At 41.0% G+C, this 12,126-nt stretch overlaps 1 protein-coding gene across 4 annotated transcripts in view; it reads left to right on the plus strand.

Moving 5' to 3' along the window:
* The window catches only part of Tasl (TLR adaptor interacting with endolysosomal SLC15A4), an 83,914-nt gene that overhangs the window by 49,737 nt on the left and 22,051 nt on the right, over positions 1-12,126 (plus strand). For 2 of the 4 annotated variants that reach the window (XM_051141241.1, XM_051141242.1), the window contains exons 2-3: positions 573-745; positions 3,927-4,204. The exons of the other annotated variants lie outside the window; for them this stretch is intronic. In XM_051141241.1, the coding sequence (XP_050997198.1) occupies positions 4,144-4,204 (61 nt within the window). In that variant the 5' untranslated portion in view covers positions 573-745; positions 3,927-4,143. The remainder of the gene's footprint in view (positions 1-572; positions 746-3,926; positions 4,205-12,126) is intronic. 4 annotated transcript variants of the gene reach the window in all.

A 12,126-nucleotide genomic window follows, 5' to 3' on the forward strand; every position in this document is an offset into this window, starting at 1 on the left:
GGAGCAAGCCAGTAAGCAGCATCCCTCCATGGCCTCTGCATCAGCTCTTGCCTCCAGGTTCCTGATCTGCTTGAGTTCCTGTCCTAACTTCCTCCAATGGTGAACTGTGGTCTGGAAGTGTAAGCTAAATAAACTCTTTCCTCCCAAACTTGCTTTTTGGTCATGGTGTTTTTATTGCAGCAATAGAAACCCATAAGCAGAACAATATTCTACAAATAAAAGATTTGCTACAAATAGAGCCTCATGTTCAAATGCAGGAAAAAAATCTTGAGGGTATTATTTTTTGGTTCTAACAGGGGAGTGAAGCTATTCATATAAATTTCATGGATGAAAAATTGTTTCCTCTTAAACACAGCATATAGCTTTGTGGAGTGTTTCACAAAGAAAAGAAAATCTGCCTTGTGAGCTAGATTAGCTAAATTTACCCTAGAGATAAATAGGGTGACAGATGTTGCAGGCAGATTGATCACAGTTTTGTACACTTATAAAACCAGCATTTGGTCAAAGTGCAGAGACTAAGTGGCTGTTGACTGCCTAGTTCTAAATAGAATACCTCCAATATCTCCTCCAAGGCCAAAGGAGCATTGCAGAAGTGGAGGCAGAAAGACTGTATGAGCCAGAGAGTCGGGGAAGTGCTATGGAACCGTGCCTGGGGAACATAACGTATAAATAGCAGCTGCAACAAACTGCATAAAGCTTTCATATACACAGCTGGGAAGAAGGGGGACAACAATAATGGGAAGAGGTAAGAGAAGGTAATGGAGGATGAATACAATCATAATACACTGCATGTCATTGTTTAATTACATAAATACTATGAAGCTAAAATTGTATGCTATAAATAAGTAACAAATACTTTAAAGAAATAAACACAGCTTGATGGCACTATTTTCATTTCTCCATTGCTTTGTGAAACAATTCTATTGGCTTCAAGTTCTAGTTTCTCTTTTACAGTTTTCACATGTTTCTGGTGGCATTTAGCATCTCTGGGGATCCATAAGGTGGAAAGAGAGAACTAATTCCCAGAAGTTTTCTTTTCACACCTACACATATGGCATGCCATGTACTCATTCCCCCAACACAAACACACACACACACACACACACACACACACACACACACACACACACAGTAATAGAAAAGAAAATACATTTAAAAACTGCAAAATAAAAAGCAAATATAAAAAAATAAATGTAAAAATATTATGCATATTGCTCATTTGTCTGCACTTCTATGTACTACATGTATGCCTGGTGGCAGATGAGGTCAGAAGAGGGTGGCTGTGAACTGCCATGTGGGTGCTTAGACCCAAGCTTGTGTTCTCTGAAAGAGCAGCAAATACTCTTAGCCACTGAACCATCTCTGCAACCATTTTGTTTCCTTCTTGATATTCATATTTTTGTTTTGAGTCAGGGTTTCTCTGTGTAGCTCTGGCTGTCCTGGTCTCACTTTGTAGACCAGGTTGGCCTTGACCTCACAGAGATCTGCCTGCCTCTGCCTCCCAAGTGCTGGGATTACCAGTGTGTGCCACCAGAACAGCTTTGATATTCATAATTTAACCTGAGGCCTTTCACAAATTACACAAATATTTGAACATTAAGCTGTGTTTTATTTATTTATTTATTTTTTACTTCTGGGACAATGTTTAAGAGCTGTTCAGTAAGCATTTATAATGAAGCCTATAAATTCATATAAGTTACTTGATGACATAAATTAAATATTTTATCAAATTTCTGGACATAGGAGGTAAAGGTTTTTGTTCCAAACCTGATTATCAAAGCAAACACAGTCAAACTAAATAAAATAACTCAGAGTCCAGAAACCATATGGTAGAAACAACCAGCTTCTACAAGTTGTCCTTGGACCCCCATACATATGCCGTGATGTGTATACACACACACACACACACACACACACACACACACACTCACACACACTATACTATTTGGAATCCTTGCTCTCCAAAGCCACTGTCCTACAGCAGGTTGGAAGAGAGAAGCATGACAGGAAGACACTACTGTTGGAACATAATCCAAGAATAGAACTGTGTAAATTTTGAGTGAGGAAACTCCAGGAAAATAAGACAAGAAGCTTCAAAATGCTGGAATGTGCTTTCGTGCTCCTACCACATATAGCAGATAGGAATCCCAACCAACAGCTTAAGTTTCCCACCTATTGCCTCTTTCAGAGGGTGAGATTCTTCCCCCTTTCCCTAGTTTTCAGACTCTCCTCTGCCAACTATCAAAACCATAGGTCCAAGAGTTTCAAATACTCAACCTAACCTACTTAATGTTGTCTTCTGCCCATGTGTGTGTTCCAGTATCCTGTCAAGTCCAGGTGTTTCCTACATCTAAGACAGCGCTGAAGTAGCTACTCACAGGTACTCCATCTAACCTTGCAGATTGCATCAGCTGGGCCCATAGTACATTCCCTCCTAGCCCTGGGTGTTCTCACAGATCCTGGACAGCACTGAAACAGCTGGCTCTCCTAGGACTTTGCCACCTCCTCATAAGGTCCCCAAAGATGTCATAGCCCTCAAATCAGCAGGAAGCAGCCTTTCTGAACACAAAGTCCTCATTTCCTGCCTCACCACCCCTTCCTAATTCCTCACTTGTAATTAAATGAAAAGGGAGGAATGTTGATGTGCTGGAGATTCAACTGGACTGCCTTCAGGGACCTTCATGGACTTGACAACGTCCTCTGTTATTATCTGCCACTATGGCTAGGTGCAAGCCTAATATAAGGGCCTGCCAGCCACCCCAGCTCTCTCTGTCTCCTTCTCTGCCCTCATGTCTGTCCCTGTCAGTCTGCCTACCTGTCTACATGTTCAACCATCCTCTACTTTTTCCCAGGGCACTAACTCCTCTCTCTTTCCCCTCCACACAAACAAACCTTTATACCAGATGTGTTGCACGGCTTATTAATCATTGTTGTAACAGTTTCCCTGTGTAGCCTTGGCAGTCCTGGAGTTCACTCTGTAGACCAGGCTGGCCTAGAACTCAGGAACTCAGAAAGATTCATCTGCTTCTGCCTCCCAAATGCTGCAATTAAAGTCATGCATCATCACCCACCCAGCATATCTCTGTTTCTTAAAATCTGAAAATCAAACCAGGGGAGAGTCAAGGGAGAAAATAAAAACAAGCTAGGCAAAGGGGACTGAATTCTCTCAAAATAAGTTTACAGGAAACAAACTCTAAGCCAGGCACTAAGTGCAGGCCAGTAATCCCAGAACTAGGAGGTTGAGGCAAGAATTCAAGGTCAGCCCTGTCTACATAGGAGACCTTGGCTCAAACAAAACCACACACACACACACACACACACACACACACACACACGATGTTGTGAGTGAATGTCCTCTTAGAGAAATAATCGCCATCTTACGGAGACCAGTTGCATCCCCTTGCAAAAGGATTGCCCCAGCTGGTTTTGTTGGTTATTTATTCCCCTTATGCAGGGGTGAGGAGAGGAATGAGTCCCTCCCTTGACTATCCAGCTGCTCCCTACTTCCTATTGTAAGCATGTCTGCCTTAATTACATATGGCCCCAAGAAGGGGCCAGACTACTCCATAAGCCAGGATTCCCTAGGGAATGGGTGTCCCATCTGTGTAACTGCTGAAGCCCTCTTCCATACTGGGTAAGACTCTTCCAGGTGTGATCTGCTGGTGGAAGAGCATTCACCCCCTGAGATTCTTAGTGGTGTTGGACTTGGAGAGCTGAAGTTGTCACCACCTGTAGCCAGATAGGACTTCTAGTGGAGAGAGGGGAATGCCAACCCATCCATAAAACCTTAGACCAAAAGTTTGTTCTGCCTACAGGAAATTTTCAGGTAAAGATGGAGCAGAGATTGAGAGAATGGCAACTTGAGACCCATCCCACAGAGAGACTCAACCACGGAAACTATTAATGATACTTTGCTATGCTCTCAGACAGGAGCTGTCTTCCGAGAGGCTTCATCCATCAGCTGATGGAAACAGATGTAGATACCCACAGCCAAACAATAGGTGGAGCTCCAGAAGTCTTGATGAAGAATGAGGGGAAGGATTGAGAAATCCAGAGGCATCAAAAACACCACAGGGAGACCTACAGAGTAAACTAACCTGGGCCAATGGGCACTCCCAGAGACTGAACCACCAACCAAAGGGCATGCATGGGCTGGGCCTAGGCTTCCTACACATGTGTAGCAGATATGCAACTTGGTCAACAGGTGGGTCCCTCTAACAATGGGAGTAGGGGCTGTATTTTACTCTGTTGCCTGACTTTGGATTCTTTTCCTCTAGCTGGCCTGTCTTGTCTCACCTCAGTAGGAGAGGATGCACCTAGTCCTGCTAAGACTTGATGTGCCTGTGTGGGTAGGTACTCCTTAGGGCCCCCCCCTAAGAAGATGAGAGGAACAGGGAATGAGGGCAGGACTGGGAAGAGAGGGAGGAAGGGGTTGGTATCAGGTTGTAAAGTGATTAAATAAAAAGAAAGAAAGAAAAGAAATAAAGTCGAAGCCCAGTGGCCAAGGAGCTGAAGGTGAAAGTGGCAGGTGTGTACATTGGTGACCCATTTCATACCTGAAATCCATGTATAAAACTACATGTAGCATCCCAAATCTGTAATCCGAGCAGGGCTACAGTGAGATGGGAGGCAGGAATTGGTGAATTGATGAGAAACTCCTGGACAGGCTAGCTTGTAGCTATCAAGTCAGCTCAGCAGCAGAAGCAAAAAGAGAGGTCTTGCCTCAACAGGGTAGACGGCAAGAAATGACTCCCAAAAGTTAACCTCTGACCTCCACATATGTTCCCACACTAATACATACAAAAACTAAAACGTTTGAAGAAAATCTAGAAAGCAGAGCCAGTGAAAATGACTATACATTCATGCCATTCTGTAAACATACAGGCACTTGGCTCTGCTATCTCTGATTGATTCCAAATAAAGGGTGGTGTCCAAGAACGATGAGGTATTCTGGACTTAAAGTGAAATATATATAGTTAAGTTCAATTTTCCATTGAAATTTATATAATATTTCATTTAAAATTGTTTTGGAACCAAAAGAAATTTGAAATGCTTCAGAAACTTTATAAATGCAGTAATCATTGCATGATTTGATGCTGAAATAAAATCTCTATGAGGACGCAAATGGGAGTTATCCCAAATGCAAACAGTATACATTATAATCAGTTATATCCTAAATAACAAAACCTCTAGGGCACAAGAATCTATCACAGCTGCATAGGAATTCAGAGGGCTGTGTTTAATAAAACAATTATAATATGTCATCCCATCCTCCAGATAAAGAGTCTTGTCCTACAGCTTACATTATGGAGTTCTTTGGTGTGGATTGAACCTGTTGAAGTATAACTAATAATTTAAGTGTTACGTTAAGTGTATTTTATGGGACATGTAACATGTTTCTAAATTCTAATATGTTCGTATTATTTTGTAGATTGCAATTAACATGAATCTTTTGCAGTGGAAGTTCACTAAAATGTTATATAGAGTATGGTAATTATGGCTTAAAATAATAATTATAAATTTACTAAGATAAACTTAGAAAGTGAATATGGGGAAATGGACTGTAGTTTTTAAGATGTCAGATTATGTATTATTGTAAAAGGCTTACTTTAATTATGTCTACTGATGGGAACAAATGATTTCCATGTTTTCTGGTTTAATTTTTAGAGACACAAATCTAATGTGGTTATAAATGGCTCTGGTTTATTATATGAACTGGGAAGACAAGGTGGTTGACTGTTTATGTGAAGTAGGCAAGTGTTCATAAATGAATTTTTAATAATCACAAAAGAAAACCACCAACCTAGGAGCTATAGATATCCAAGTCATCCACAAAAGAAAATGGAAAGTGTGGCAAGTAATGATAAGTCTAAGAAAATGAGATGCAGATGTAAAGAAGACCAGGAGCATCACTATAAGAAACAGATCATTAATAGAAAACCAAGAAACAGATTAGAAAGGAGAAGTGGTAGGTAGGAAAATAACTACCAATGTGTAGTGAGACAAAACCAACTAGTTAATAGTGACAGTGAAGAGATTTTCTTTAAAGAGGGTTACATCAACAAAACCCTGGTTAGATACATCACTATTGAATCATCCACACACAGAAGTTAATGAAGTTGTTAGAAAGGACAAAGGCAATCTGCTGTGGCATTTCTGATGTTAAAGGAGTGCCCAGTCCTATAGCATGTACCTGTAACCCAAGTACTAGAGAGGTTGAAGTAGGACTATCAGGAGTTTAAGACTAGCTTCATTTGCCTGGCGTGGTGGCGCACGCCTTTAATCCCAGCACTTGGGAGGCAGAGGCAGGCAGATCACTGTGAGTTTGAGGCAAGCCTGGTCTACAAAGCAAGTCCAGGGCAGCCAAGGCTACACAGAGAGACCCTGTCTCAAAAAAAAAAAAAAAAGGCCAGCTTCATTCAGCTCTATAAGAGTTTGACGGCATCCTGCATTATATGACACTGTGTCCTCAAAACCACAATAAAACAAAAAGCTGCTCTGGTGTTCATATCTGTAATCCCACTACTTGGGAGGCAAAACTGGGGAAGATCAGGAGTTTCAGGTCAGCTTTGAGCTTTAACTAACCACATAGTGATTTCAAAGCCACCCTGGGCTACAGGAGACCCTGTCTCAAAACAAGTGAGATAGGTGAGCAGGAAGAAAGAGAAGGGGAAGAGGCAGGGGATATATATATATATATATATATCAGGTATCTCATGCATCTTTGGAATGGCTACTTCAGCATTCAGGAGGTTGTGTCAGGAGGATTGCTGTGAATTTGAGGTCATGCTGGCTACAGAGTGAGTTCCAGGACAGTCTGGAAGCTCTAGGACACCGTGTTTCAAAACTGCCCCAAATAACAAGTAAAACAAATTCCAACCATAATGGTTGACTCTGGGAAAGAAGAACTGTAAGGTAGACTCTAAGAAGGAGAAAGGTTTGATTTCATGACATCTTGTTGTACCATTTGCAATCATTTTTACTATATGCACAGCTTAGGGTTTGGTTTTTTTGTGTGTTTTGTTTTGTTTTTTGCTTTGTTGTTTTTTGTTTTGTTTTGTTTTTGATGGTGGGATAAGACACCATGATCAAAAGTGACCTGCAGAAAAGTTTGGGCTTAAGGTTGTGGAGGGATAAAACATTATCGTGGTGAGGAGGCATGGAAGCAGGACGAGAAAGCCAAGAGGTCATATGGCCAACCATAAGCTCAAAGCAAAGAGTGCAGATGGGAAGTGTGAGAGGCCGCACTCACATTCGCCATTACAAGATGGCGCTGACATCTTGTGTCCCAAACTGGTAAACAAGTAATCTGCGCATGTGCGAAGGAACTTTCCACTTGTTGTGCTCTGCCTCTCCCGTGGCCTGATGAGTAACAGCCAATCAGGGACTGACACATCCTAAGCGGAGAACAGTTTCCTATATAAGGGATGGGTTTCTGCTGTTTGGGGTCTCCATTTTACTTGTCGTAAGCTTATGCTCTCCCTCTTAAGACGCATTAAAGCTTTACTGCAGAAGGATCCTGTGTGTGCAGCGTCGTTCTTGCTGGCGAGACGGTAACGCAAGTCACAGGGAAGTGAGATGAGATTGCATATGTTCAAAGCCCATCTCTAGTGATGTACTGCCTCCTCCAAAGCTGTGCTTCCTCAACCTTCTCAAACAGGGCCACTGAGTGGGAAGCAAGGGTTCAAATACTAGAGTCTCTGGGAGTCACTTCCCATTCAAATAACAATACAGTACGTAAAGTTTTTAAAAATCATTTTATTGTGTTTTTATTTATGAATGTACACATGCACTTATGACGGGACATGACAAGTTGTGGGAGTTGGTTCTTTCCTTACAGCGTGCAAATCCCAGTGATAGAACACAGGTTCTAAGGTTTGGTAGCAAGAGCTTTCACCTGCGGAGTCATTTCAGCACGCTTCAAAAACTCTTTTAAAAGCAAAGGAATTAAGTGTGAAATCCTCAGGAAATGTGAATGATTATAGTATTGTCTTTTGTCTCAATGTTACAGTAATCATCTCACCTAGTGGCCTTCATGTGAGTCTGGGCTACACAGAGTGAGTTCCAGACCAGTGAATGCTAGAAAGAAAGTAAAACAAAAATAAAAAAATGAACAAATAGAAAAAACAAACAAAACAAAACAACCCATTTGGAATTTTAATTAAAATCATTTTTATTTTGGTTTCGATTTTTCTTTTCTTTCTTTCTTTCTTTCTTTCTTTCTTTCTTTCTTTCTTTCTTTCTTTCTTTCTTTTAATGTTTTGATACAAGGTTTCTCTGTATATCTCTGGCTGTCCTGAACTCCTGGACTCGAAGTGTAGGCCAGGCTGTCCTCTAACTTACAGAGATCTACCTGTGTCTGCCCCCAGAGTGCTGGGATTACAGGTCCATGGATAATTGAAATCCCTTTTAATTTTGTCCCTGACACTATAAAAATTATTCTTTCCAAGAAAAGCTTCTCCAGTTAGGTTAGCATTTCTCTTTTATAATTGGCTAAGTGTATGAAATTAACTTTAAAGTGCTATCTCCTTGCTGACTATAATGCAATAGAATTGCATCCTTTATCACTGAAATCTTATGATTTTGTATTAGTCTGCTGAATGGCATGTAAGAGTCATTGTCTTGACTTCTGATTCTCTGGATGGATATTATTCCCATCATTCAGTAACCTCTGCTGGAGTGGAATATGCCCTATCAGCTATTTTTGTTAATGGATCATTCATAATTTACTCACTGTCAGTTATCCACCATGGCCATCCTCTGCTTGTGTTCAAGTACTTTTATTACAAGGTCCCTCATTTCTCAATAGTAGATCTTTCTGTCACATTCCATTTGAAAATCTGTTATTTCATTTCCCTAAGTATATATTAAATATACATGTATCTAGTCACACACGCACATGCACAATTGACCAGTTCACAGAAAGTATTCCACCTAACTCCAACTATCTAAAATAATTTTATTTGTAGTCTGAGGACTCAACTTAGATCCTCCCAATTGCTCGGCATACATGGCACCACTGAGGTACACCTCCATTCACTTTAACTTTTTTCAAGACAGGGTTTCCCTGTGCATCCTTGCCTGTCCTGGACTTGCTTTGTAGACCAGTCTGGCCTCAAACTCACTGTGATCCACCTGCCATCCACTTTAATTTTAATATCGACAAAGAATCTAGCTAAATTGTTTTCTGGCTCAGCATTCTGCATGCTGTTATTACAGCATGAGCCACCACTCTAGTCTTTTAAATTTTTATTTATTTATTTATTTATTTATTTATTTATTTATTTTATGTATATGAGTACTCTGTCTGCATGTACACCTGCACACCAGAAGAGGGCACCAGATCTCATTACGGATGGTTGTGAGTCACAGTGTGGTTGCTGGACATTGAACTCAGGATGTCTGGAAGAGCAGACAGTGCTCTTAACCACTAAGTCATCTCTCCAGCCCAACTCTACTCTTACTTAGACAAGAGGATTGTCATGAGTTTGAAACTTAGCTCAAACTGCATAGTGAATTTTACACCAATTCATTCTGTAGAGAGTGATTCTTTCTCAAAAAGAAAACAGAGTTTGGGTAAATTCTTTAGTGGATCAGAATACTTACTGTGGGGCTGAAGAGATGGCTCAGCGGTTAAGAGCACCATCTGTAACTGGGAATAGGACTTCCTCAAGACCCAGCTATTCTACTCCTTGGAATATACCCAGAAGATGCACCACCACACAACAGGGACATATGCTCAACCATGTTCATAGTAGCCTTATTCATAATAGCCAGAACATGGAAACAGCCTAAGTGTCCCTCAGTAGAAGAGTGGATAAAGAAACTGTGGTACATATACACTATGGAATACTATTCAGCTATTAAAAACAAGGAATTCCCAAAATTTGTGGACAAATGGATGGAACTAGAAATGATCATAATGAGTGAGTTCACCCAGAAGCAGAAAGAGTCAAATGGTATATACTCACTTATATCTGGACACTAGCCCAAGGGGCACGTCCCATGAATGTCTTCACTCACCAGGAAAATGGGACAGAGGGGAGGACATTCTATTGGGACTCTAGGTGAGAGATGCATGGAAGAATGGGGAAATAGAAGGGTCCAGAGGGTCCTAGAAACCTAAAAGAAGAACATTATGATGGGCAGATCTGGGCCCAGGGGTCCTGCTCAAACTATGGCACTAGCCAAGGATAATACGTGCAGTAAACTTCGAACTCATAACCATATCTAGCCAATGGACAAGACATTCTCCACAATTGAGTGGAAAGTGGGGTCTGACTTTCACACGAACTCTGGTGCCCCATATTTGACCATGTCCCCTGGATGAGGAGGCCTGGTGGCATTCAGAGGAAGGATAGCAGGCTATCCAGAAGAGACTTGGTACTCTATGAGCATGTACAGGGGGAGGAGGTCCCCCTCAGTCACAGTCATAGGGGAGGGAAGTAAGGAGAAAATGGGAGGGAGGGAGGAATGGGAGGATACAAGAGACGGGATAACTATTGAGATGTAATATGAATAAATTAATAAAATATATTAAAAATAAATTTTAAAAGAAGAAGAAGAAAAAAAGAGCACCATATGTTCTTCAAGAGGTCCTGAGTTCAACTCTCAGAAACCACATAGTGGCTCATAGTCATCTATCATGAGATCTGGTTCCCTCTTCTGGTGTGCAGGTGTACATGCAGGCAGAACACTGTATATGTAATAAATAAATAAATCTTTAAAACAAAGAATACTTACTGTAAAAACATGGATTTTGTGCATAGTGGCGCTAACTCTGCTGCTCTAAGGGTAGTAACAGGAAGATGACTGGAGCTTTTCAGCTGCCAGCATACCTCCAAGTCCAGTGAGAGGCCCTTCCTCAAGGGAATAAGGCAGGGAGTGATACAGCAGGACACATGACATCCTCCTCTGGCATACTTGTACATATATGCGTATACACCACATACAAACCCACACAGACACACACACACAGACACACACACACACACACACACACACACACACACACACACACACACTTCTGAAATACACAAAAATATAGATCTGACTTAAGGGAAAACTTGGCCAGATAGAATTATCTTTTTATTGGGTATTTTGTGGCATTGTCACTTTAGCTCTTGTGGATCCCATCAGGGAAAGTTCTTGGAGTTATATGAGAGCCGCTGTAGACTTGCTACATGGTTGTGGTTGAGCCTGCATTAGGGTGAAATTAAGTAGTGTTTGGCCCTGAAGGTGCTTTGCACCTTTTGATCACAGTTAAATTCTTGATGTGCTATCCTTAGGGCTGATTTTACTGAAGCCGAACCTGCCCTTGGGGTTTTGAGTAGGCTAGGTCAAATTGTTATGGCTCACATGCAGGAAGCTGTTTTTTCCAACTGGCTCTGAATAATGTTCCGTGAAATCATGCTGGAAATCACGAAGTATTCTGACGGAAAGGAAATTGCTGGTATACTTTATTTAAAATGGGACTTTGGGAGTAAGTCATGAAACAAGAAAGCAAACGTAGCAACCTCACTAAGTGGAAACATTCAAAAAGAAAGATTTGGAAACCAGCCTGATGACAGTTCAGAAGGATGAGGAGAGAATGGCCATCGTTTAGGGAGGGGTATGCTTTGTCCACTAGGGTAAACCAGGAAAAGGGCTTTGAAAACGATTGTTTCCATTTCTGACCCAAAGAAACTGGCCTATTTGCAAAAATTGTGCCAAAGGAAACATAGCTTATAGCATATTTGAACTAGAAAATAAAATAAATTTATATACGAACTTCTAAAATTTTGATACATGCAGTGAATTTACCCTCAAAATATATTGAAGATGTATAAGGATATCCATGACAATATATTATCAGTTTTGATCTTTGGCAGTTGGAGAGACAAAATTTCTTTCATTTATTTTCTTTTTCTGAGACAGGGCCTCACCCTGTAATATAGGTGGGCCTCTCAAATGGGAAGATTACAATTGTGAGGCAACATGGCTGGCATGTTGGATTCAGATTTCTCTATGGAGATGGAGATGCAAACTGAATCCTTGTTGGTGCTAAGCAAATAGTGTACCCCTGAGCAAAACCTACCTGTGTTCTTTATATTATTTAATGTATTTTTATTTGAGGCAGGGTCTCAT

The sequence above is a fragment of the Acomys russatus genome, chromosome X, assembly GCF_903995435.1.
Source record: "Acomys russatus chromosome X, mAcoRus1.1, whole genome shotgun sequence".
Taxonomy (NCBI): domain Eukaryota; kingdom Metazoa; phylum Chordata; class Mammalia; order Rodentia; family Muridae; genus Acomys; species Acomys russatus.